The sequence below is a fragment of the Ovis aries genome, chromosome 20, assembly GCF_016772045.2.
Source record: "Ovis aries strain OAR_USU_Benz2616 breed Rambouillet chromosome 20, ARS-UI_Ramb_v3.0, whole genome shotgun sequence".
Taxonomy (NCBI): Eukaryota; Metazoa; Chordata; class Mammalia; order Artiodactyla; family Bovidae; genus Ovis; species Ovis aries.
In genome coordinates, this window is record NC_056073.1 from 10,824,718 (window position 1) to 10,846,150 (window position 21,433).

At 52.8% G+C, this 21,433-nt stretch overlaps 1 protein-coding gene across 2 annotated transcripts in view; it reads right to left on the minus strand.

Moving 5' to 3' along the window:
• Positions 1-21,183, minus strand: part of CPNE5 (copine 5) — a 101,452-nt gene extending 80,269 nt beyond the window's left edge. For both annotated transcript variants that reach the window (XM_027958670.3, XM_027958669.3), the window contains exons 1-3: positions 20,431-21,183; positions 4,951-4,991; positions 3,169-3,215 (exon numbers count right to left, since the gene is read on the minus strand). In XM_027958670.3, coding sequence (XP_027814471.1) covers positions 3,169-3,215; positions 4,951-4,991; positions 20,431-20,525 — 183 coding nt within the window. In that variant the 5' untranslated portion in view covers positions 20,526-21,183. The remainder of the gene's footprint in view (positions 1-3,168; positions 3,216-4,950; positions 4,992-20,430) is intronic.
• Positions 21,184-21,433: the final 250 nt, after the last annotated feature.

The window sequence follows — 21,433 nt, forward strand, 5'->3', positions numbered from 1 at the left end:
CTCAGGCCTGTGAGGTCGGTGTTATCCCCGTATTATCTCCATGTGTGGAAACACAGAGGCTAAGAAATTTGTTCCAGAGAGGGCTGGAGCCAGGAGTGAATGCACAGGTGTATCTGACTCCAAGGCCTGTCGCCTTTCCTTCGTTTCATCCTGTGGCGTGTATGATATCAAGATGCAGTAGGAGTGCTTCCCTATCGGTTCAGTCCTGTCAGTCCAATGGTTAAGACTCCGCGCTTCCAGTGAACAGGTTCAGTTCCTGGCTGGGGAATTACTATCTTGCATGCCCCAAGCATGGCCAAAAAAAAAAAAAGATGTAACGTGGACAACTGGGGACCCTGACCCAAATGAGACAAGCCTCATTACAGACTGTAATTAAGGGTTCGTGGAACAGCGCTCTTCTGAAGAGGCCCTTCCAGACTTTCCTGAATGAATCACTGAGATGTCAGGACACTTGTGCTGTCTGTGAAGCTCCGCCAAAGGCCTCAAAAGTAACAAGTTCCTTTAGGCTAAACATTTCCCCTGCAATCTGGCTTAGACTTTAACTGGTTTAGAGTCTTGGAGAGGGCAAAAAGTCAACAATAGCCCAGTCCCTGGGGAAATATTGCCCATACATTTTATGGATAAAATTTACCCACTTCGGCCACTTGCTCCTGCCAAATCTGAAGGAGGGAGGAGCAGGGAGCACGACAGGTGATATTCCATCCAGTCCACCAAAGAGGAAGCAGTTCATGACTTCCTCCAGAGTTCATGACTTCCACCAAAGGTTCATGACTAAGAGTCTGAATTACTGAAGCTTTACTGGCTGGCAGTCCCCCATTCTCATCAAGCCACTGGGGACCCCCACCCCTGTGAGCTCTTGGTTTTTTTACTTTTTCTTCTCGTGCACCTTTCCCTTCCTTCCCTCTCGGCAGGCCCCGGGGGCTAGACCTGTGACCCTCTGCTCTTTGAAGCTGCCTCTGTCCCGTTAGATAGAGCGCCCGCCTCTCTCAGTGGAGACCCCAAGCCGAGTCTCTATTCAGAGCCCCGGGCCTCCTCCCTCCCCGTGAAGGGCACAGGTGGGGCTGCCAAGGTCAAACCCCTCTCATCCCGTCCTGGATCCTCTTCAGATCACCAGGAAAGAGCTCAGTGTGCACAATACAAAGACCACGGGAAACCACCTCTGGACAAATTCACCCCCACATCCTCATGGAGGTTCCACCCCTTCAACCATGGAAGAAAACATTCTTCACCTCCCAGACCTTCACGCCATCCTTGTTTGGCCAGAGCCTCTTCTCCAAGAGTAAGGAGGTCTGCTCCTTCTTTGCTCAGACAGGAGCCAGGGGCTACTAGGACCCTCCCCCTTGGCCCGTTCCCCCTTTTATCCTCTGCACCTGAAAACCAGCTGGCATGGAGGGTGTGAGGGAAGAAGGAGGCAGAGTTAGGAAGGGGACAAAAGCTGCCACATTCTTGCTGGCCTCTGTCTGTCATCCACCTCTTTTTCCTAATCCAGTCACTCCTCCAACAGCCATTGTTAACACCTACTGGTTTTATGGTTTATACTGAAAAATGAGAGGGAGGCAGGGCTTCCCTGGGCATCCAGCAGTTAAGACCCTGAGCTTCCAAAGCAGGGGGTGTGGGCTTGATCCCTGTTTGGGGAACTGAGATCACACATGCTGTGGGGTGTTGGGGGGGAGGCAGAATTAAGCAGGGAAGGGCCTATGTGCTGGCAGAATAGGGAAAAGGAGTCCAAAATGGCGGGGGCTAAAAGACAAGGAAGGTCAAAGGAAGGCCCGAGGACCAGAGTGAAGACTTCAGGTAGAACAGACAGCACTCCTGGCTAAGCCCAGTTTGCACAGGGCAGGCCCGGGGGGAGGGAAAACATACAAAAGGAGGAGCCAAAGCGCTTTCTCCCTCTCTTTCTCTCCCGCGTGCGTGCGCTCTTTCTCTCTTTCTCTCTCCCTCTCTCTCTCTCCCTCCCCCGTGCGCTCCTCCACTCTCTTCTCTTTGAGTCTTTGGGTTGGCATGCCCTCACGCTTTGAGGATGGATTCTCCTGCCATCTTCTAAATAAAATAGAGCTGTAACACTGATTTGCCTAAGAGCTATAACACGGTTTGTCCAAGACCCGAGAGCTGTGACACGCCGAGGGCTTTAATGTCTGTCGCTCCGAATCTTTGATGTGAGGAGACGGAACCGAGGAACATACACCCGCGTGACATACAAAGAACCGAGGAACATATACTCGCCTGACGGTTGAAATGTCAGAGTGGGTAGCCAAGGGAAGGCCTTGATGGGGTGATGTCTGAGTCAAGATTTGAGGGAATTGTGGAGGGGCCACATGAACGTCTGGGAAAAGAGCATCTCGAGAGAAGGAACAGCAAGTGCAAAGACCCTGAGGCAGGAGGAGGCAGGCATGGCTGGAGTGGAGTGATGGAGGGGATGGGCAGCAGGGGATGGGTCAGACAGCTCAAGGAAGTCAGACCCCATGGGGCTTGGTGGGCCACCACAGAGACGGCGGTTTTGCAAGAGCTGCTGGAGGGCTCCGACCAGAGGAGGGACAGGGTTTGTCTTGGGTTTTAATAGGATTCCTCTGGCTTTTGGGTGAGGAATAGACTAAAGGTATCTAGCACCCATCCACTAAAGTCTCTGTGATTCTTGACAGTAAGCCCTTCAAGTCTGCCCTCTTCCTTAGAGCCCCTGTCACCAGGAGCAAAAGACACTTGGACTCTGGTGGGACAATGGAATTGAAACAAGGCTGGAAATGTGCTCATCCTGAGTTATGGCAGAGCTTGGAAGTCAGACTAAGGAGTTGGGAGTTGATTCAAAGCAGAGGGGAGTCACCTAACTAAAGCCACGCTCACTTACATTAGTCAAAAACCCCAGGAAAGCCACTGTGGCGGCGACTCAGTGCTAGATGCTGTACCCACACCTCAGGCCACCACCCTGGTGGACCGGGACTCCCTGTCTCCCGCCTCAACCGGGGCTCCCTGAGGACAGGAATTTTCTCACCACCTCCAGTCTCTTCTTGGATCAGCAGGGATAAGACTCTGCATGTCTTACTATCCTCGGGAGCTGAGATGCTGGAGTTGGTAATAAGTCACCAGGTGGGAGGACTCCAGAGTTAGATGAACAGACAGACAGACCATCGGGACAGGCTGGTGTTCCCAGGGTGGGAGCAGGGCTGTACCTACCTCCCGCCACTGCTTGTTCTCCATCCCTTGAGTATACATGACGCATACTGTGAGGAGAGGAGAGAAAAAAGGGTTAACGCTCCATGCCAAGAGGAAGATGTGCGCCCCAGATGGGGAGGGCTCTGGGGGGTCAAGCACCTCAGGACACTCCGTCTTGGTTAGCCTTGTTGGGTCTGGGTAGGGCCGAGGTCAGCTTGGAGTAGGGGGCTAGAATATGGGGGTCTGGGAGGAGGGTCAGGGCCACTCCTAGGCCAGAGCAAGTGTGAAGTGTGAGGCGGGTGGACAGGTGGGCCTGAAGGAGGACTGAGTGGCAGAGATGTGGCAGGAGGGGGCATCTGAGACTTGCCTGTCCCTTTAGAGCCCAAGGCGGCCTCAGCCCTATTGTTACCATCAGCCCCACTTTCCTGATGGGGAAACTGAGGATCAGAGGAGGCCAGTGATCTGTCTGAGGTCATATACTTGGGCAACATTGCTTAGAGCTAGAACCCTGGGCTCCAAAACCAGTGCTCATGCCCCTAGGCCACAGACCTTGCACTGGTTTCCCTGGGACTGAGACCTTCTGGCCCCAAAGACCCTGAGTCCTCCCCACCCGCTTGGTTGTGTTGAGCTTTCACATCCTCCCGCCCCACCAGTTCTCTTTCTGTAGACGGTGTCGGTGAAACATGAGACAGCCCTGAGGTACAGGAACAGCGCCTGGTACATAGTGAGCACTCAGTCCTGGCTCCCATGTCGGCCACTGGAGCAGTCTTAATGCCATTGTTAACAAAGGAAACCATAAACAAGACAAAAAGGCAACCTGTGGGCTGGGAGAAAATATTTGCAAACAATGCGACCCAACAGGGTTTAATTTCCAAAATATACAAAGAGCTCATGCAGCTCAATAACAAAACAAACAAGCAACCCAATCAAAAACTGAGCAGAAGATCTAGACAGACATTTCTCCACAGAAGACATACAGATGGCCAACAGGAATATGACGAGACGCTCGACACTGCTTATTATCAGAGAAATGCAAATCAAAACTACAGTGAGGTGTCGCCTCACACCAGTTAGAATGGACATCACAAAAAAGCCTCAAGCACCAAGTGCTGGAGAAGTTGTGGAGAAAAGGGAACCTTCCCACACTGTTGGTAAGAATGTAAATTGGTGCAGCCACCATGGAACACAGAATGGAGGTTTCTTAAAAAACAAAAACAGAGTTGACGTAAGATCCTGCAATCCCACTCCTGGGAATATATCTGGAGAAAACTCTAATTTGAAAAGATACATGCACCCCAGTACATGTACTACAGCACTATTTACAACAGTCAAGACATGGATACAACCTACATGTCCATGGGCAGGGGAATGGATAAAGAAGATGTACAAATATTCAATGGACTATGACTCAGCCATAAAAAAGAATGAAATTTTGCCATTTGCAGCAACATAGAGATAGTCCTACTGATTGAAGTGAGCCAAACAGAGAAAGACATCTATCATATGATAATATGTATTGTGGAATCTAAAGAATTATACAAATGAATTTATACAAAACAGAAACAGACTTACAGACACAGAAGACAAATTTATGGTTACCAAAGGGGAAAGGTGGTGGGGAGGGATAAATTAGGAGTTTGGGATTACCACTATATATGAAATAGATGAGCAACAAGGTCTTACTGTAGAGCACAGGGAAGCATACTCACTATCTTATAATAAAACATGGAAAAGAGCAAAATAAACCAAACACAGTGCAGTTGTTATTGTTGCTACTGTTACTACTGTCAGAGCAGGACTTACGTGGGTCAGACTTGGAGAACATGTCTTTGTCCAGAAGGTTCCTGAAAGATGGGGAGAGAGCAGGAGTTAGCACAGCCCCAGGATCCCAGGGGATTCAGGCTGTTACTGAGACCCAGAGGCAGCCTCAGGCTTGGCTTCAGGCAAACAGGAAGCAGGAGGCTCCTTCTGCATGATTTCAGTTCAGTTCAGCTCAGTTCAGTTGCTCAGTTGTGTTCCGACTCTTTGCGACCCCATGAATTGCTGCACGCCAGGCCTCCCTGTCCATCACCAACTCCCAGAGTGGTTTAGTAGGGCTCATTAGAGCTGGGTGGGCCCATGAGGTTGCTCAGCTCAGCCTTCCTAGGGTGCTTGGTGCTCCCTGCCTCTCACCCCCACCACCACGCACTCCTGTGGACCCTGGTACCCTAGCCTGCACAGCACCTCGCTCTTGGGCCAAATCCCAACTTGCCCAATGTTCTGAAAATTCTGTTCTAGAAATTCTCCTTTTACCACTTCTCTGTCTCTGAAAAAATAAAACAAAATCAAGCCATCAAAAACTTCTCCATTCACTGTTCCATTCTCCCAGGGCTCTACTTAGAGCCAGTGGACTCGACCATCTCCCCTGTGCCTGTGGATTAATTAATGACACCTCCCAGGAGATGCAGACTCATTTGAACAAGGTCCTTCGGTGATCAAGGCCAGAGCTCACACATGGCTCTGACAATCAGACTTGAAGTCACGCAGTAAGATGATGGACACAACAGAGGATTCCGTGGTGCTCTCATTGCCAGGGTTCAGTCCCTGGTTGGGGAACAAAGCTTCTGCCAGCAACGTGGCATGGTTCACAACAACAAAAAAAGATGATGGACACAGTGTTTGGGGGCAGAGAGACAGGTGTGGATCCCACTCCCGCCCTGCCTCTGTGCGATCACAGCTCCCACTCACTGAGCCCCACATGCGGTGCTCAGTGCTGGGCAAATATTAGCTCCCAGTCCTCTCAGGGTCCTGCAAGGTCAGTGCTGGGGAGGCAGGATCCCATCTAACAGGGGCAACTGGGCAAGGACGTGCCCTGCACGTCTGGCGTCCCTCGCTGCACAGTGACCTGCGGCCGTCCTTGTGCAGGACACAGTGTGGCCCGACGGAAACTTAGTCTCCGGCCGGGAAGTGATTCCACCTCTCTGGGCCGGGTTCCTCATCTGTACGGTAGAGAGGCTCGGCCTTCCCTCCTTCCTCAACCCTCAGAGTTCCCGTCCACACCCCTAGTTTCCTCCTGCTTCTCTTCCAAGGGCTCTCCCAGGTGGACAGGGTTGCAAATAACCAGGGAGTTGACACTCCCCGGGGCAGCCTTCAGCCAATGATGGGCAGGCGTTGGGGCATCAATGCCCAGTTTCCTCACTCCCCGCCCCCCGGGGATCGCTCTATGTCCCCACACAGCCCCCCAGAGGGGCCCGCCGGGAGACCTGCTCCTTGAAGACCCTTGTTGACTCGGGCAAGGGCTTCATTGTTGAAGGGGCTTCCTGTGAGGCCCCCCCACCCTGCCCACCTGTTGGTGCTACTGACTCCTTCCTATACTGCCCTAGAGTCCTGCTCTGCCCTTGCCAACCACCTCATCCATGTCCCACCTCCCTCTCAGAGGTCCCTAGGGTCTTGTCATCCCCCTTCTCCACTCCCATGCCCTATTCCCCCCAACAGACCCCTTGCACCCTTTCCCCAGAGAGAAGAAATCACAGACACTGGGCTATGTGGCTTCCTGCCAGCCAACTCCCAGTATCAGGGCTGGATTATCCGTGATCAGATAACAGATAAACCTTCAGGATTATCCCTTCACCTTCTCCCTGAGGAGGAGGGGACTGAGGCCCAGGACAGGGCGTGGCGAGCAGTGGTAGAGCCAGAGAGGTCTAGAAAGAGACCTTCCCCCAAGTCACCAACACTGAAGCCATCAGCAGAGACAGCCTGTCTGGACACCTCGACCCACAGCCAGCACCACCCCCCACTCTGAGGTGGGAGCCCGGCAGCAGCCTTCTGGTGACAGCACGCAGCATGCTCTGCTGCCAGGGAGGCCCAGACTGTGCTGGTCCATCATTCCAGCTCTGGTTCCCAACAGACTCCCACCCTCTGCTCCAGTCTCTTCACTCAGGGGCCTCTCCCCGAAGGTAGCTACCCTGCTAGCTCTCCAGGACCCCAAAGGCACAGAACCCCTCTGCTGGCCCCCACTGGCCCTCTACCAGACCTGCTCCCAGCAGCGGCCACTTTGGAAACCATCTGATAAACCTCCCAGTCCTCTGCAGTGAGCATCAGCTGAAAAGACACGTACAGGCGGCTCTGAAAAGCTAGGCAGCAGGAGCCACAGATAAGACACCACCTATTTTGGCTCAGAGGTTAAGGCGTCTGCCTCCAATGCGGGAGACAAGGGTTCGATGCCTGGGTTGGGAAGATTCCCTGGAGAAGGAAATGGCACCCCACTTCAGTACTCTTGCCTGGAGAATCCCATGGACGGAGGAGCCTGGTAGTCTACAGTCCACAGGGTTGCAAAGAGTCAGACACGACTGAGTGACTTCACTTTCTTTCCGCACTGAAGTGGGCTGATCTGTTCCCAGGTGGACGCCCCTCTCCTCAGTGCACTAGGTTCAGGGCAGGAGCGTTGGTCTGGAATTATACAAAATGCCTAAATTCCAAAGACGACTCTGTGGCAATGGAACCGGAGGTGTGGTGAGAAGCTGGAAAGTCATAAAGAAGATTGAGGGGAGGGGGAGTGGGGGGGACTCTTCTTCTCAAACAAGTGCTGAGGTTTATCTTTGAATTCTATAATGAAGTTCTGTAATTACATAAAATCCTAGAATGTTCAAGCTAGAAGGGACCTCAGAGGTCACCTTTTCTAATTCCTTTATAAATCAGGAATGTGAGACTTGGCGAGAAGGCAACTGACTTCTAGGTATCCTTCAAGTTTAGTTGGAACTCAGGTTCAGTCATGTCTAGGTGAGAGACAGAGTGAAACTCTGGATTCCAGCTTGCTGCTGCTGCTGCTAAGTCGCTTCAGACTCTGTGCGACCCCACAGACGGCAGCCCACCAGGCTCCCCCATCCCTGGGATTCTCCAGGCAAGAACACTGGAGTGGGTTGCCATTTCCTTCTCCAATGCATGATAGTGAAAAGTGAAAGTGAAGTCGCTCAGTCGTGTCCGACTCTTCACGACCCCATGGACTGCAGCCTCCCAGGCGCCTCCATCCATGGGATTTTCCAGACAAGAGTACTGGAGTGGGGTGCCATCGCCTTCTCCAGGATTCCAGCCTAGATATGGGCATATATGTGTGTGTGTGTGTGTGTGTGTGTGTGCATGCACGTGAAAGAAAGAGAAAGTGACTGAGAGAAAGAGACACAGATACGGAGTTTTATCTTCCAAGAGAAGCAGATGGGGCCTGTCTGGGCGATGGGGATTCTCCTGGTGAGCGCACCCAGTTGGACTAAGAAATGGAACCCAGCCACCTAGCTTCGGTGGCTCCCTGCCCAGTGACCTTGGACTCTCGCTGAGACTTAGGGTCATCCTGGCCGTGGCCCTGAGGGTAATGCAAGCCTGCTCCCCTCTGTTCTGTTGAGATTATCCTTACCCTCCTTCCAGAAGCATTCCTATTTGTTCTAAACTCTGCCTTCCCTGGACAGACAGTGACCGACAACTGTTTCCTCAGAGCTTTCTCTGGCCTGTACTGTGCCATTCTCTGGCTTGTAGGACCCATGACCATCCTCGGCACAACCTGGACTTCAGAATCAGGGTGCCTCTGTCTCCCACGCTCCAAAGGGTCGCAAAGAGTTGGACACGACTGAAGTCACTTAGCACACACACACACACTGTCTCTCACATGGGGCAGCGACCCCAGCGCTGCTCCAGGCCAACCCAGCACTGGACCCAGAGCAAGGCCCTGGCAAATTGGGTGGATGAAGGAAAACCAAAAGGAATGGCCAGATGGGTGAGCGAGGCTCTTGTCTCCCCACAGGGTCATGCTCAGGGTCGGCCCCCGTATTTCCACTTAGCTGCAAAGCCTGATGGTTAAGCGTGGGGGCTGCAGTCATACGAGCTTGGTTCACATCTCCCCTCTGAACAAGTTACTTGCCTTCCTTGTGCCTCCGTTTCCCCATCTGTAAAATGGAGCTATAAATAGCTCCTCCTTTAGAACTGCTGTGAAGCCCTGGGACATAGTGAGGCTCATCAGACGGTTTAGTCATCATCGGCCGGTGCTGAGCACAGCAGTCACTCTCCTGGCGAGAGCTCAGGTTCACTTCATGACAAAGGAGAGACAGGAGGAGCGACACAAGCCATTTCTACACTGAGAGGTCCAGGAAGCCCATCCCATCACCTACATCCCCAGTTTCCCCCTGGGGCTGATGTACTGAGACCCCAAGGCTCAGGCACGGTGAGTGACTCGCCCACAGGCACAGGGGTAGTAAGAAGCCATGGGGTAAAAACACCAGATCTTCTACCATGAAGCAGGGCTCAAACTGCAAGGACACAAAGAGACCAGACCACAACTGCTTTTCTCCAGTCTTTGGCGAACTCAAAGAGACTTTCTTTCCAACAGGCAAAATACATTTTTTTTCCCCCAAAAGCATAAAATACTTCAGCTGTCCAAGCTGCAGCCTAAAGCTTGGCTTCTTTTGTTCCTCAAATCAAGGTCAGGGAGCCGAGGCCAATGCTCTTTCCCTCCCCACTCTCCTCTCAGAATAATTTCTGAAACAGTTGCAGGAAGGATGACCATGCTCTGGGCGGTGAGGGGCGAAGACCCCAGCAAAGACAGAAAGGCCAAAATGAGAATTCCTGCCAAGTACTAAAGGACAGAGCCTGAGGGTGACACCCCAAGGAGGGGCTTGAAAGAGTCAGAATAGAAGGTGAGGCTCTGTAGTCAGAAAGAGGAAGAGACACAGGGAGTCTCTTCTGAGGAAAAGCAGCAATGCCGCCAGGAAGCTACAGTCTGAGAGGGGGGCAGAGCCCTGCCCTCAGGAAGCCCCATCGGAGGGGAAACAGTCTTGCCTCAACCAGCCTGAATTTGAGGAAGCACAGCCCTCCCTCAGGCAGATCAGATCTGAGAGCAGACAGAGCCAGGTCCTCAGGGAGCCCCAGTCTGAGGGGAAACACAGCCCTGCCCTCAGGGAGTCCCAGTCTGAGGGGAGACATAGCCCTGCCCTCAGGGAGCCCCAGTCTGAGGGGAGACACAGCCCCACCTCAGGGAGCCCCAGTCTGAGGGGAGACACAGCCCTGCCCTCAGGGAGCCCCAGTCTGAGGGGAGACACAGCCCCACCTCAGGGAGCCCCAGTCTGTGGGGAGACACAGCTCTGCCCTCAAGCAGCCCTATTTGAGCAGAGACACAGTCCTGCCCTTAGGGAGCCCCAATCTGAGGGGAGACAGCCGTCCCTCAAGGAGCCTGAATTTGAGAGGAAACACAGCCTTGTCTAGTGGAGGCCAAATCTCAGAGGATACTGAACCCTGCATCAGGGGCCCCAGTCTGAGGGGAGACACAGCCCTGCCCTCAGAGAGCCCCAGTCTGAGGGGGTGGATACATTTCCTCTGAGCTAAATTGCTGGGTGAACTGATTATCACATCTTCAATCTTTAAACAAAGTCTATGGGTTTCCTAGGTGTCTCAGTGGTAAAGAATCAGCCTGCCAATGCAGGAGACCCAGGAGATATGGGTTCGATCCCTGGGTCAGGAAGATCTACTGGAGAAGGAAATGGCAACCCACTCCAGTATTCTTGCTTGGAGAATCCCCACGGACGGAGGAGCCTGGCAGGCTATGGTCCATAGGGTCGCAAAGAGTCGGACACAACTGAGCGACTGAGCATGCACGCAAACAAAGCCCATACGTGCTCCATGGATTTACTAGCAATGACTCTTGATACAGAATAAGGAAACACTCCAAGAGGATGTATCTCAGCTTTTCTTGACCGTAGGTCCCTAATTGAGGTCCATGAACCGCTTTAAACTATTAGCAAAATGTGGCATATTGATCTGCATGTACGCATTCTTCTTTTGGAGAGTTTTTATCACATTCTTAAAGAGGTTCATGAGGTTCAAAAAGCCAAGGAAATATGGTTTAGTTTCTTTCCAACAGCCTCACTAAGCATCCCTGCAACCTCTGGCAAAAAGCTGGTGGTGATGAGCACATAACTTGCATCTTCAATGCTGGGTCCAGAACCCAGCCCTTCTCGTGTATCTAGGACATCACTTAGTCTGCCTGTGCCTCGGTATCCCCATCTGTAAAGCGGGAGTAATCATAGTCCCTCTCTCCTACAAGTTTTCTGAGAATTAATAGAGCTCATACATGCCACACAGAACAGTGTCTGGCGCAGTCATCTGCAGTTCAGTGCCTGGCATACAATGTGATTGTTGCTCAGTTGCTCAGTCATGTCCGACTCTTCACAACCCCATGGACTGCAGCACATCAGGATCCCCTGATCTTCACCATCTCCCGGAGTTTGCTCAAACTCCTGTCCATTGAGTCAGTGATGCCGTCCAACCATCTTGTCGTCTTTCATCCCTTTCTCCTCATGCCCTCAGTCTTTCTCAGCATCAGGGTCTTTTCCAATGAGTTGGCTCTTTGCATCAGGTGGCCAAAGTATTGGAGCTTCAGCTGCAGCATCAGTCCTTCCAATGAATATTCAGGGTTGATTTCATTTAGGATTGACTGGTTTGATCTTTTTGCAGTCCAAGGGACTCTCAAGAGTCTTCTCCAACACCACAATTTGAAAGCACCAATTCTTCAGTGTTCAGCCTTCTTTATGGTCCAACTCTCACATTGACACATGACTACTGGAAAAACCATAGCTTTGACTACATGGACCTTTGTGGGCAAAGTGATGTCTGTGCTTTGTAATATGCTGGCACACAATAAGTGCTCACAAAAGCCCTGTGGAGGATAAGGTGTCTTGTAGGGATGCCCTGTGTTCTTCCCTCTCTGTCCCCTAAATGCTGGGCTTGATTAGGACTGTGAGCACCCACATGTCCTTGGCCCATCACTGCCCATCTTCTTCATTAAGGAGAGCAGACTGAGTCACTATCAGGGAGAAACAGGAATCCTAAAGAAGCTGGAGAGACCCCAGAGCTTGAGGGGCCTGCTAGAAGCACCCTATTCCTCTATGGAACAATTCCACACCAAACATCTGGTCAACCCCCAGTGGGCAGTGGGTGCGAGAGAGCCACATTAACCATGGATATGTGTGCGTGCTTAGGCTTTCAGTCGTATCTGACTCTTTGCGACCCCATGAGCTGTAGCCTGCCAGGCTCCTCTGTCCATGGGGAGTCTCCAGACAAGAATACTGGCCCTCCTCCAGGGGGCCTTCCCAACCTAGAGATCAAACCCAGGTCTCTCACATTGCAGGCAGCTTCTTTACCATCTGAGCCACCAGGAAAGACCAAGAATACTGGAGTGGGTAGCCTATCCCTCTCCAGGGGATCTTTCCAATCCAGGTACCGAACGAGGGTCTTCTGCATTGCAGGCAGATTCTTTACCAGTTGAGCTACCAGGGAAGCCCAGTCATGGATATAATCTGCAGCAAATCCTTTGTTGGGTACTTAACCTATGACACCCTATTCACCCTACGTATCAATGCAGGGAGACAGACACTGTCTCCTTTTATAGGGAAGGTGGCTGGGGCTGCGGTGCCAGTGTCCCTCAGCTTAGCTGGAGCACTGAGATTGAACTCTGAAGCTGGAGCCCATTCAGAGGTCCTATGGGGAGGCAGGGGTGCCTGTGTTACCAAAATCCAGCATCTCCCAAATCCCCACCCCAGCCAGCAGTGCCCCTCACATCCTCACTCCCCGGTTTCCTATCCCCTAGCTTCATCAGGGCTGCTCGCAAAGGAACAGCTGAAGAGAACTGGAGGGCTTTCCATCTCTCCCTGCTCTGCTCCCTGTCCTAACAGGCAGAAGTAATCTCAGGAAAGGCAAGGAGGGAGCTGGGGAGGAGAGGGACCTTGGCACCCAGCCCCTGGCACTCGCCCATCTCCCCTTTCAGATCCTGTTCCACACGCCCGTGCACCATCTCCGTGCCAAGCAACCTCGCCAAGGTCTAAAAAGCAATTTTCACATGGCTTAAAGAGCTCTCCTTCCTGGAGCTATTTGCATTTTTGTTATTATTAATTATTGTAATAATTGTCCCTCCTAAGCTGCGTGACCGAGGAAAAGAGCCTGAGCTCTGCCTCAGATCCATTCAAACTAGAATCTCCACACTGCCACATGGTAATTCTGACCCTGAACAAGCTACTTAACCTCAGTTTCCTCATCAGTGCACGCAGCCATATACCTGCCCTGTGAAGCTGTGAAGCCAATAGCTTACAACGGAAATGTAGGCAGCACTTCCTTATGCCCCTTCCTGTCCCATTCATCAAATCTTAAAATTTCTCCTGTTGGGAACTTCAGGCCTATGCAAGGCCAGCAGAGAGGACTGTGGGAAGACAGACGGGATATTAGGGGACAGAGGCACCTTGAAATGTTTTGGAATCACTCTTAAGTCTTTTTGTCTTGACCAGGAAACTAGCAGAAAAAGACTTTGTCTAGAGTCCAGCCAAGCTATGCTGGGAAAATCAGTCCCCAGTCACTTAACACTGGCTGTCTACTAAGTGCAGGAAAATCTGAGGACCCCAAACTCTAGGCCCCTTTTAGCCTCAGGGATCTCAGGGAACCTATGGGTCACTTGGAAAGCCTCCTCCTTGTGGCAGAGGCCATGGCTATCCAATCAACAAATATTCCTCACTTTCTTCCTAACAGAATCCACACTGGTTCAGGTATCTGATGCAGCTGCCCTGAAGTCAGAGAAAGAAGGCTCCTGTCCCTTGTTGCTGCTGACTGATTGTGTAATCCCAAAAATGTGTACACTGAAACATCACCCCTCAATGTGCTGGTATTTGGAGGTGAGGTCTTAGGAAGTAATTCATGTCGTTTGAGGTTATGAGGGTGGGTCCTTCATGATGGGCTTAGTGCCCTTATAAGAAGAGTTGGTGCTAGCTCTCACTTTCTCTTTCTGCCATGTGAGAACAGTGAGAAGGTGGCCATCTGAAGCCAGGAAGAGAGTCCTTACCAGAATGTGACAACCTGATCTTGGATTTCTATCCTAGAAAACTGTGAGAAACAAATTTCTCTTGTTTAAGCCACCCAGTCTACGGTATTTTGTTATACCCCCCCAAACTGACTAATATACTGGTCTAGGGGTGGACATGAAACCTGGCTCTGGCCACTGAGATAGAAGGGAAAGTCTGCTGAGAAATTCTTGAGAAGGATTGTGCTTTCTAGATTAAAAAAGAACTTTTCAAAGAGAGGTCTTTGGCCCTATGTCTTGCTTCCTGTCTTTGGATGCTGTTGTGATACCTAGAACAGAGGCAATTATTCTATAACAACGAGGTCCACCTTTTGGATGATGACAAGATAGAAGGGCAGTTGGGTGCTTAGGCAAAGTGAGCAGACAAACCAGAGCTGAGAAGACCTTCCTACGGATTCTTTGTGATTTAAGAAAAATAAATGTATTTTGGGTTTGATCCACTATCAGAATTCGTGTTACTTACAGCCAAAGCATTCCTAACTGAACATGATTTCTCTGTGCCCCAAAGCTTGTTTCACCTATTCCCCTCACCTCCTCTCCACTCTCTCTTTCCAGTGGTAGGTCATCTCTAGCAATGGCCTTAAGTCTGAGCAGAAAGAACAAGGGGCTGGGAGAGGACAGATGATAAGTTGCTACTTTATAGTCTGGATGCCGTGGAAGGCCAGCTGCCATTCTGTGACTCTCTCTGGCCTCTGCTCCCTAGGGATTCCTCTGGGTTTGCCGCTTAGAATCAAAGGCATAACTGGGCAAGAAGGCCTCTTTCATCTCTAGAGATAGAGTACCTACCTCTTGGTTGCATCTACCACAGTTGGAGCGCAGGCCCTACTGCAGTCCTCACCATTGGACACCCTAATCCTCAATGTGAAGAAGCTCTCAAGGTTTTGAAGTCTGAGGAAACTGGATTTGGATCCCTTTTTCTAAAACACACTAACCATACAGCCTTGGGCTGGTTCCTGAACCTGAGCCCTGATCTTCTAATCAGTGAAAAGGGAAAATACTACTATTTAGTTCACAGGGTGGTTGCAAGGTTACAAAAGGTGCAGTCATTGTGGTAGACAGAAATTCAAGATGGGCCCCAAGATTCCCACGCCTGCTGTACAAGCCTGCACAATCCCTTCCCCTTGAGTGTGAGTGGGAATGTGATAGGATACTCACTCCTGTTACTTTATATTAAGTTGCAGACTCTGGAGAGATTTATCCCACTGGCTTTGAAGAAGCAGGCTGCCATGCTGTGAGAGGCCCATGTGGCTAGGACCTGAGGGTGGCCTATAGGAGCTAAGAGCCCCAGTCTGACAACCAAAAAGTACACAGGACTTTCATCTTATAGCTGCAAAGAATTAAACTCTGCCAACAACCTAGATGAGCTTGGCTTGGACCCCAAGCCTCAGATGAGATCATAGCCCCTGCACACACCTTGATTTCAGCCTGGGGAGACCCAGAGCAGAGAAGCCAGCTGTGCTGTATCTGGGCTGCTGACCCTACAGAAACGTAAGATAATAAATGGCCATTGTTTCAAGCCCTAGGATTGTGGTGATTCGTTACACAGCAATTGAAAACTAATAAAAATCTGAGTTTGGACCAAATTGCTATTTGGGTAGGTTAAAAAGCAATTGAGTATAGGCAATGCATGTGGTTCAGCCTAATACAGATGTTAAGAGCCTAACATGTAGTAAGCACTCAATAAATCCCACCGTTATTATTCCCCTGGCTCCTCTAAATGGTATCTTGATATACTCAGTGGCTGGATATGTCTCTTTTCCCCAGCACTGGCTCTAACAGCTGCCACATTGCCCCCAGGCCCCCTCCTTCACCAAAACCACCCTCGCCCTGCCTGTCAGAAGACGGCATTCTGAGCCCATTCACACCCCTTCTGAGAGGCTGAGGGCACCGCTCTGGAGCTAGGCTGCCTCTCGAGCCCTAGGGCAGCAAAATGCCAACCTGAACAGAGAGCAGAAAACAACATCTCTGGGGCAGAGGCAACGGCTGTCACCAGCCCCACGTCTGCTGCAGGGGCGTGGGCAGCCACTTGAGAGACCCCAGCAGGGCTAAGCCACCGCCCACCACTGGGCTGTCCCTTCTTTGCCTCCCCTGTGGGTCTCAGGAACCCCACCGTGTAGAACTGTGCATTGCTTCTGCCAGCAAGACCCCTGGGAAGTGCACAGGTTTCTGTTACATAAAAAATGCAAATTGCCCTTTCAAACCAACACGTTGGTCTGGATCCCTCTATCAGAAGAGGCATAGAGAAATAGTGGGGGCCTTGGGAACAGGGCACTGGACAGATGAGGTTTTTATGGGGTTTTTTTTGACAGGTAAGGTTTGATTGGGTCTGCAGGGAGATTACTAAGTCAGGAAAGGTCTGAAACAGACCGTCAGAGGAGGGAGAAGCTCGTGGCTCACACTTTCTACGATGTCTGCTGGAATCTGGTTTCACAAACCATTATTCCCAAAACAACTTCTCAGAGTCTCTAAATGCACACCGTATGTCAAATATATGTCAATAAAGCTGGGAGTGGGGAAAATAGAACTTCCTAGAAGGATCAGATCTCCAAGACCCACACAAACCAGCTATAGAGATAGATTTTTATTTATTTTCAGGTGTCAAATAATAGGCACATAAATTACTATTCCTGAATTTAATCCATTTAATCCTTCTACTGAGATAAGGATTATTACACTTCCTTTACAGATGAGGAAACCATGGCCCAAGTTAAGTACTTTACCCAGGATCACAGGGATTGAACCCAGGCAGACAGACTCCACAGACTCATAGTCTTAAACACTGAGCCAGACAACCAGAGCTTTAAAATCTTTGACCCTGAGTTTACCAAAGGAGGAGAAGGGAGCAACAGAGGATGAAATGGTTAGATGGCATCACCGACTTAATGGACATGAGTTTGAACAAGCTCCGAGAGATGGTGAAAGACGGGGAAGTCTGGTGTGCTGCAGTCCATGGGGTCACAAAGAGTCGGGCTCGAATAAGCAACTGAACAACAACGTTACCAAAATCGGTAAAAACAGTTATTTGGGAGTAGACAGTAAAGAGCCTGCCTGCAATGCAGGAGAACTGGGTTCAACCCCTGGGTCGGGAAGATCCCCTGGAGAAGAGAATGGCAACCCACTCCAGTATTCTTGCCTGGAGAATTCCACGGACAGAGAGGTCTGCTGGGCTACAGTCCATGGGGTCACAAAGAGTTGGACATGACTGAGTGATTAACAAAAACACACATACACAGACTGTAGATTAGCCCAGGAAATACCAACATGAAGAACCAGGGGCTGAAACATGCCCACCCCACAGTGTCATCTGCCTTCAGCAGAGGCTTGGGTGGGCATCCACTGTGGTCCTGTGCTGGGGCTCACATGTGTCCCTGTGCCAAGCAGCTCGGCTCAGCTAGCAGTGTCCTAGGATAGGCATGGTGCGGGGTCAGTTCCTCCCTCAGGGAACAGCAGAGACCTCTGAGGGCGGCAGGGGTGGCAGGGGCCTTCCTAAGAAGCAGAGCGGGAAGGGAACTGGCTCCCAGGACAGTTTCCAGCTCCTTTGAAACACTGGCCCCCTCATCCTGAGATGCCTGCTCTGAAGCCCTCTGGAACTCAGTCCATCAGCACCTTTGCCTGCCCTACTATTCCCTGCCCCTGCCCACTATTCCCTGTCACCTAGAAGCTCAGGGTAGGGGCATCCCATAGCCTCCTCCCCTGGGGCTCAGTCAATGCTGACCATGGAATGCAACAGAAGAGGCCAGGACTTCCAGTAATTGGTGGCCAGGGAGTATAGACTATGCTGGAGAAAGCCATTCTGTGCAGCTCTCCCTCCTCCCCCTCCTCCTCCTTTTCCTTTCTTCTCTCTCCCTCTCTCAATCTGTTCTAGAAACTGGATAGCTGGACTTGGTTGAGGCAAAGAGATGGACTGACGATTTCAAGCCTACCCACATTGTGCTCTTGCCTCCTCTCTGTTCCAGGTGACTCCTCCCTTCACCCCTTCCTACCAGAACCCCATTTTCCCACCCTCTGGCTTCAGGGAGGGTGGGAGAGCAGGGCCTGGGTCATGCCCTCCCCAGCTTGATATCCTATGAAAGGGAATAAGCACCAAGGTTGATCCCAGAACCACACCCCCCAGGAACTCAACTGCATCCCTGGGTACCACCTAGGCCAAAGGTTTAAGTCTTTGGACACCTCTACTTTCAGAGAGTAAACAGGAAGGGCCAAGTGCTACTGCCTTATAGAATCATTGTAGCTATTTATTGAGCACCTACTGTATGCGAAACAAGTGGAAAGCAGCATGCTGGATGCTTCATGATCCTCTACTCCCGTAAGTTAATTCCTCCAACAGGATTTATTGAGGATCTGCTACATGCCAGCCACGCTTCCAAGTGCGTGAGCTACCTTGGCAAGTAAGGTTTCTCAGTGAATATGGGACCTCCCAGGGCTGCAGGTGGTTTGCACTTGACAAATGGGAGAAGTCAAGGCTAAAAGTTTGCCCCAGGTGGTAGAGCAGATTCCATCTTAAGGTGTCTGATTCAAAGCCATGGTGCCCTGTTGCCCTCTGCCTCCTCTCCCTGCCCTGGAAGTAAAGGGTTCGTGAATCTGAATCAGAGTGGGGGCTCCCACTTCCAAAAAGAAAAGAGAGAGAGAAAGAAAGAAAAAAACAGTTACTTCAGGGGAAGGGGAATGAAGTCTATACAACCGAGATGTCTTCAGAGGTTCTGGGCTCAGTATGTGAGAGACCCCCTGGGCCAGGCTGAGTGTTCAGGACTCAGGGGACACCTGAGGCAGTGATTTGGGATGGGTGTCCCATGAGTGAGAAGGATGGCCAGAAGTGGGGAGTATGAGGCCAAGCTTTTCAGGATGGGGTAGGGGACATAAACTGGTAGAGATGAAGACCGGGTGAGATCTGATGGAGAAGGTGCCCTTCAGAGGCTCTGGGGTGAAAAGGACCCCGAGACAGCTCTGACAGGGGCTTGACTGAAGGCTGGGCTGGGAAGGAGCGGCAGGCTGTATGCCCGCAGGGGAGGGAAGGGCGGGCTGGGGCAGCTGCGGATGGCTGAGGAAGTGAGACCCGAGCTAACAGGCCATCAGGAATCTCCCAGCGGAGTAATGACAAGATGCAAATGGCCTTGGGAGATGATCCTGACAAAACTGTGTGTGGGACCATGGGGCAGAAACGTGGGAGTTATCACAGGAGCCCCCAGAAGGGCCTTAACACGAGGGGATAGCAATGCTCCACCACATCAGCTCTCACCCCTACTCCCGTAACCCCCACCCCTGCTCCCCGAATCCTTCCTCTTTCACACCCCTGCCCAGCTCCTCTGGTTCATCTACATGCATCTCCCCAGGGCCACAACTTGGGAATACAAGGTTGGGGGGGGGGGCGGTGCCACGAAGGTGGGTGAAACGCAGACCAAAGAGAGGCCTAGAAGAGGATGGGGCAGGCGATTTGGGACAAGTGCACACCCGGGACCCCAGAGACCCTGTTGGTCACTCTGGGCAGGGGAACGGCATCTCCTGCAGAGGTGGGGTCTGCACCGACCAGTGCTCCTCACAGTCCCCGCAAGGCAGTGACCCTAGGCCAGCCGCAGGCTGACTGCACTAGGGGAGACAGCCCCCCCAGCCCACCTGTGCCCCTCACTGCTTGGGACAGCCTTCCTCTCAGACGGAAGAACCTAGGGGAGACCCAGCTCCGATGTCCCCCCTGCCAGTGACTCCCAAAGCCTGTGTGACATGGATGAGGATTTAGGGGTGGGAGCCCACAAAAACGCTCCTCTCCCTCCCCTGCTGGACTCTAAACTTCCACACTCAGTGTCCTAGTCCTTTGGCTTAAGATTTTGTATCCCAGTTATTGTTTTTTTTTAATGGTCTCACTTCGAGTTGTTATCAGTCATCCACAGCTCAGCATGAGTGAGCCAATCTGATCGTTTCCCAAAGAGTCTGTTTTGCTGTTGGAGGTGAAGAAAGGCTGTAGGATCCTGGGGTCTAGAAGGTGGGGGGAGGGAGGGAGGAGAGGGTGGGGGAGTTGGGGCGAAGGAGCAGGGAGAAGGCAGGGAAGGAGGGCGCAGAAGGCAGAGGCTGGGCACGCCTGGGAGGGATGAGGCAAATCCCTCTCTTCTCCATTTGGGGAGGGGACGATCAGAAATAGACGGCGTGAAGCCCCTGCCGTGTTCGTTCACTACCTCCCTCTCCCCCCTCGGGCTCCCGGATCCCTACCCCCTGTGTCTTCTTATCTCCTCGCAACATCAGCCCGGCGTGCAAACTTTCCCGAATAAGACCCTGAGCCTGGCTTCCCATTCCGCCTTGGCCACCCGTGGCTGGGCATGGGCTCTTGCCCGACAGGCAGAGGGGCGAGCACGCTCTGGAAGGGGGCGCACGGAGGTAGACGGGGCTCCGGCTCCAGGGGCGGGGCGGGGGGACCCGGACAGCGGGCGGCTCACCTGCAGGACACGGTGATCTCCACCTTGGTGGCCGGGATGCTGCCCGCCAAGGAGTCGAACTCGCTCAGCGACGCCATGTCCTCGGGCTGTTCCATAGCCCACCGCGCCCCCCACCCCAAATTAGTCAATCCCTGCGCGATTCACGACTCCTCCGGAGCGACGGAAACCCTGGGCTCTCCCCCTAACTCCCGAGCCGGGGCTGGGCGGCAAAGGGAGGAGAGAGGAGAGCGAAGAGGGGGCGTGGGAAGTGAGAGAGGGAAGGGGGCGGAGGGAGCGGGGGCCGAGGAGAGAGGAGGGGGTGCGGGTGACGCCGCGAGGAGGCTGGGGACCCAGTGTTGAGGGGCAGAGCGCGCAGGGAGCTGGGGCGCAGCGGGGAGAGGCGGAGGGGCGCGAGGCGAGGGCGCCGGGAGGGACGCGCGGAGTGGTGGAGAGAGCACCAGGAAAGGGGCGGGGAGCTCGGGGTGGGGGCAGAAGGGGCGCAGGAGAGGGAGAGGGGGTGTGGGGGGTCGAGTGGAGCTCGGGCTGCGGGGGCGGCGGGACTCAGGCAGCGCGGAGCGAACCCGGAGCGCCGGAGCTGCGGCGCCACTCGCTGGGTCTCCGCGCGGGCGGCGGCGAGGCTGGGGACGCGGCTCCGAGCGCCACCTCCTCGGCTCGGGCTCTGGCTCCGGGGCGCCCGGGCTGCGGGAAAATCAAATCTGCCCGAAGCCGCCACCTCCCGCCACCCGGGGCGGGCCGCTTGCTGGGTCCGTGAGCGCCGGAGGGGGCGCCCGCAGGGGCCGGGGCGGGGCCGCGGGCGGGGTCTGCGCGCGAGTGTGTGTGCGAGCGTGTGAATCTGTGTGTGTGTGCGTGTGGCGGGCGTGGGGACGCGGTTCCAGATGCTGGGAGCCTGGGGGGTGACGGCTAGAGATGGTCTCGGCGGTGCGCGTCTTCGTCTGCGCCCGCGCTCCACTTCCCACCTCCCGGAGGATCTCGGTACCCCGGGAGCCAGAGGGGTGTCTGAACC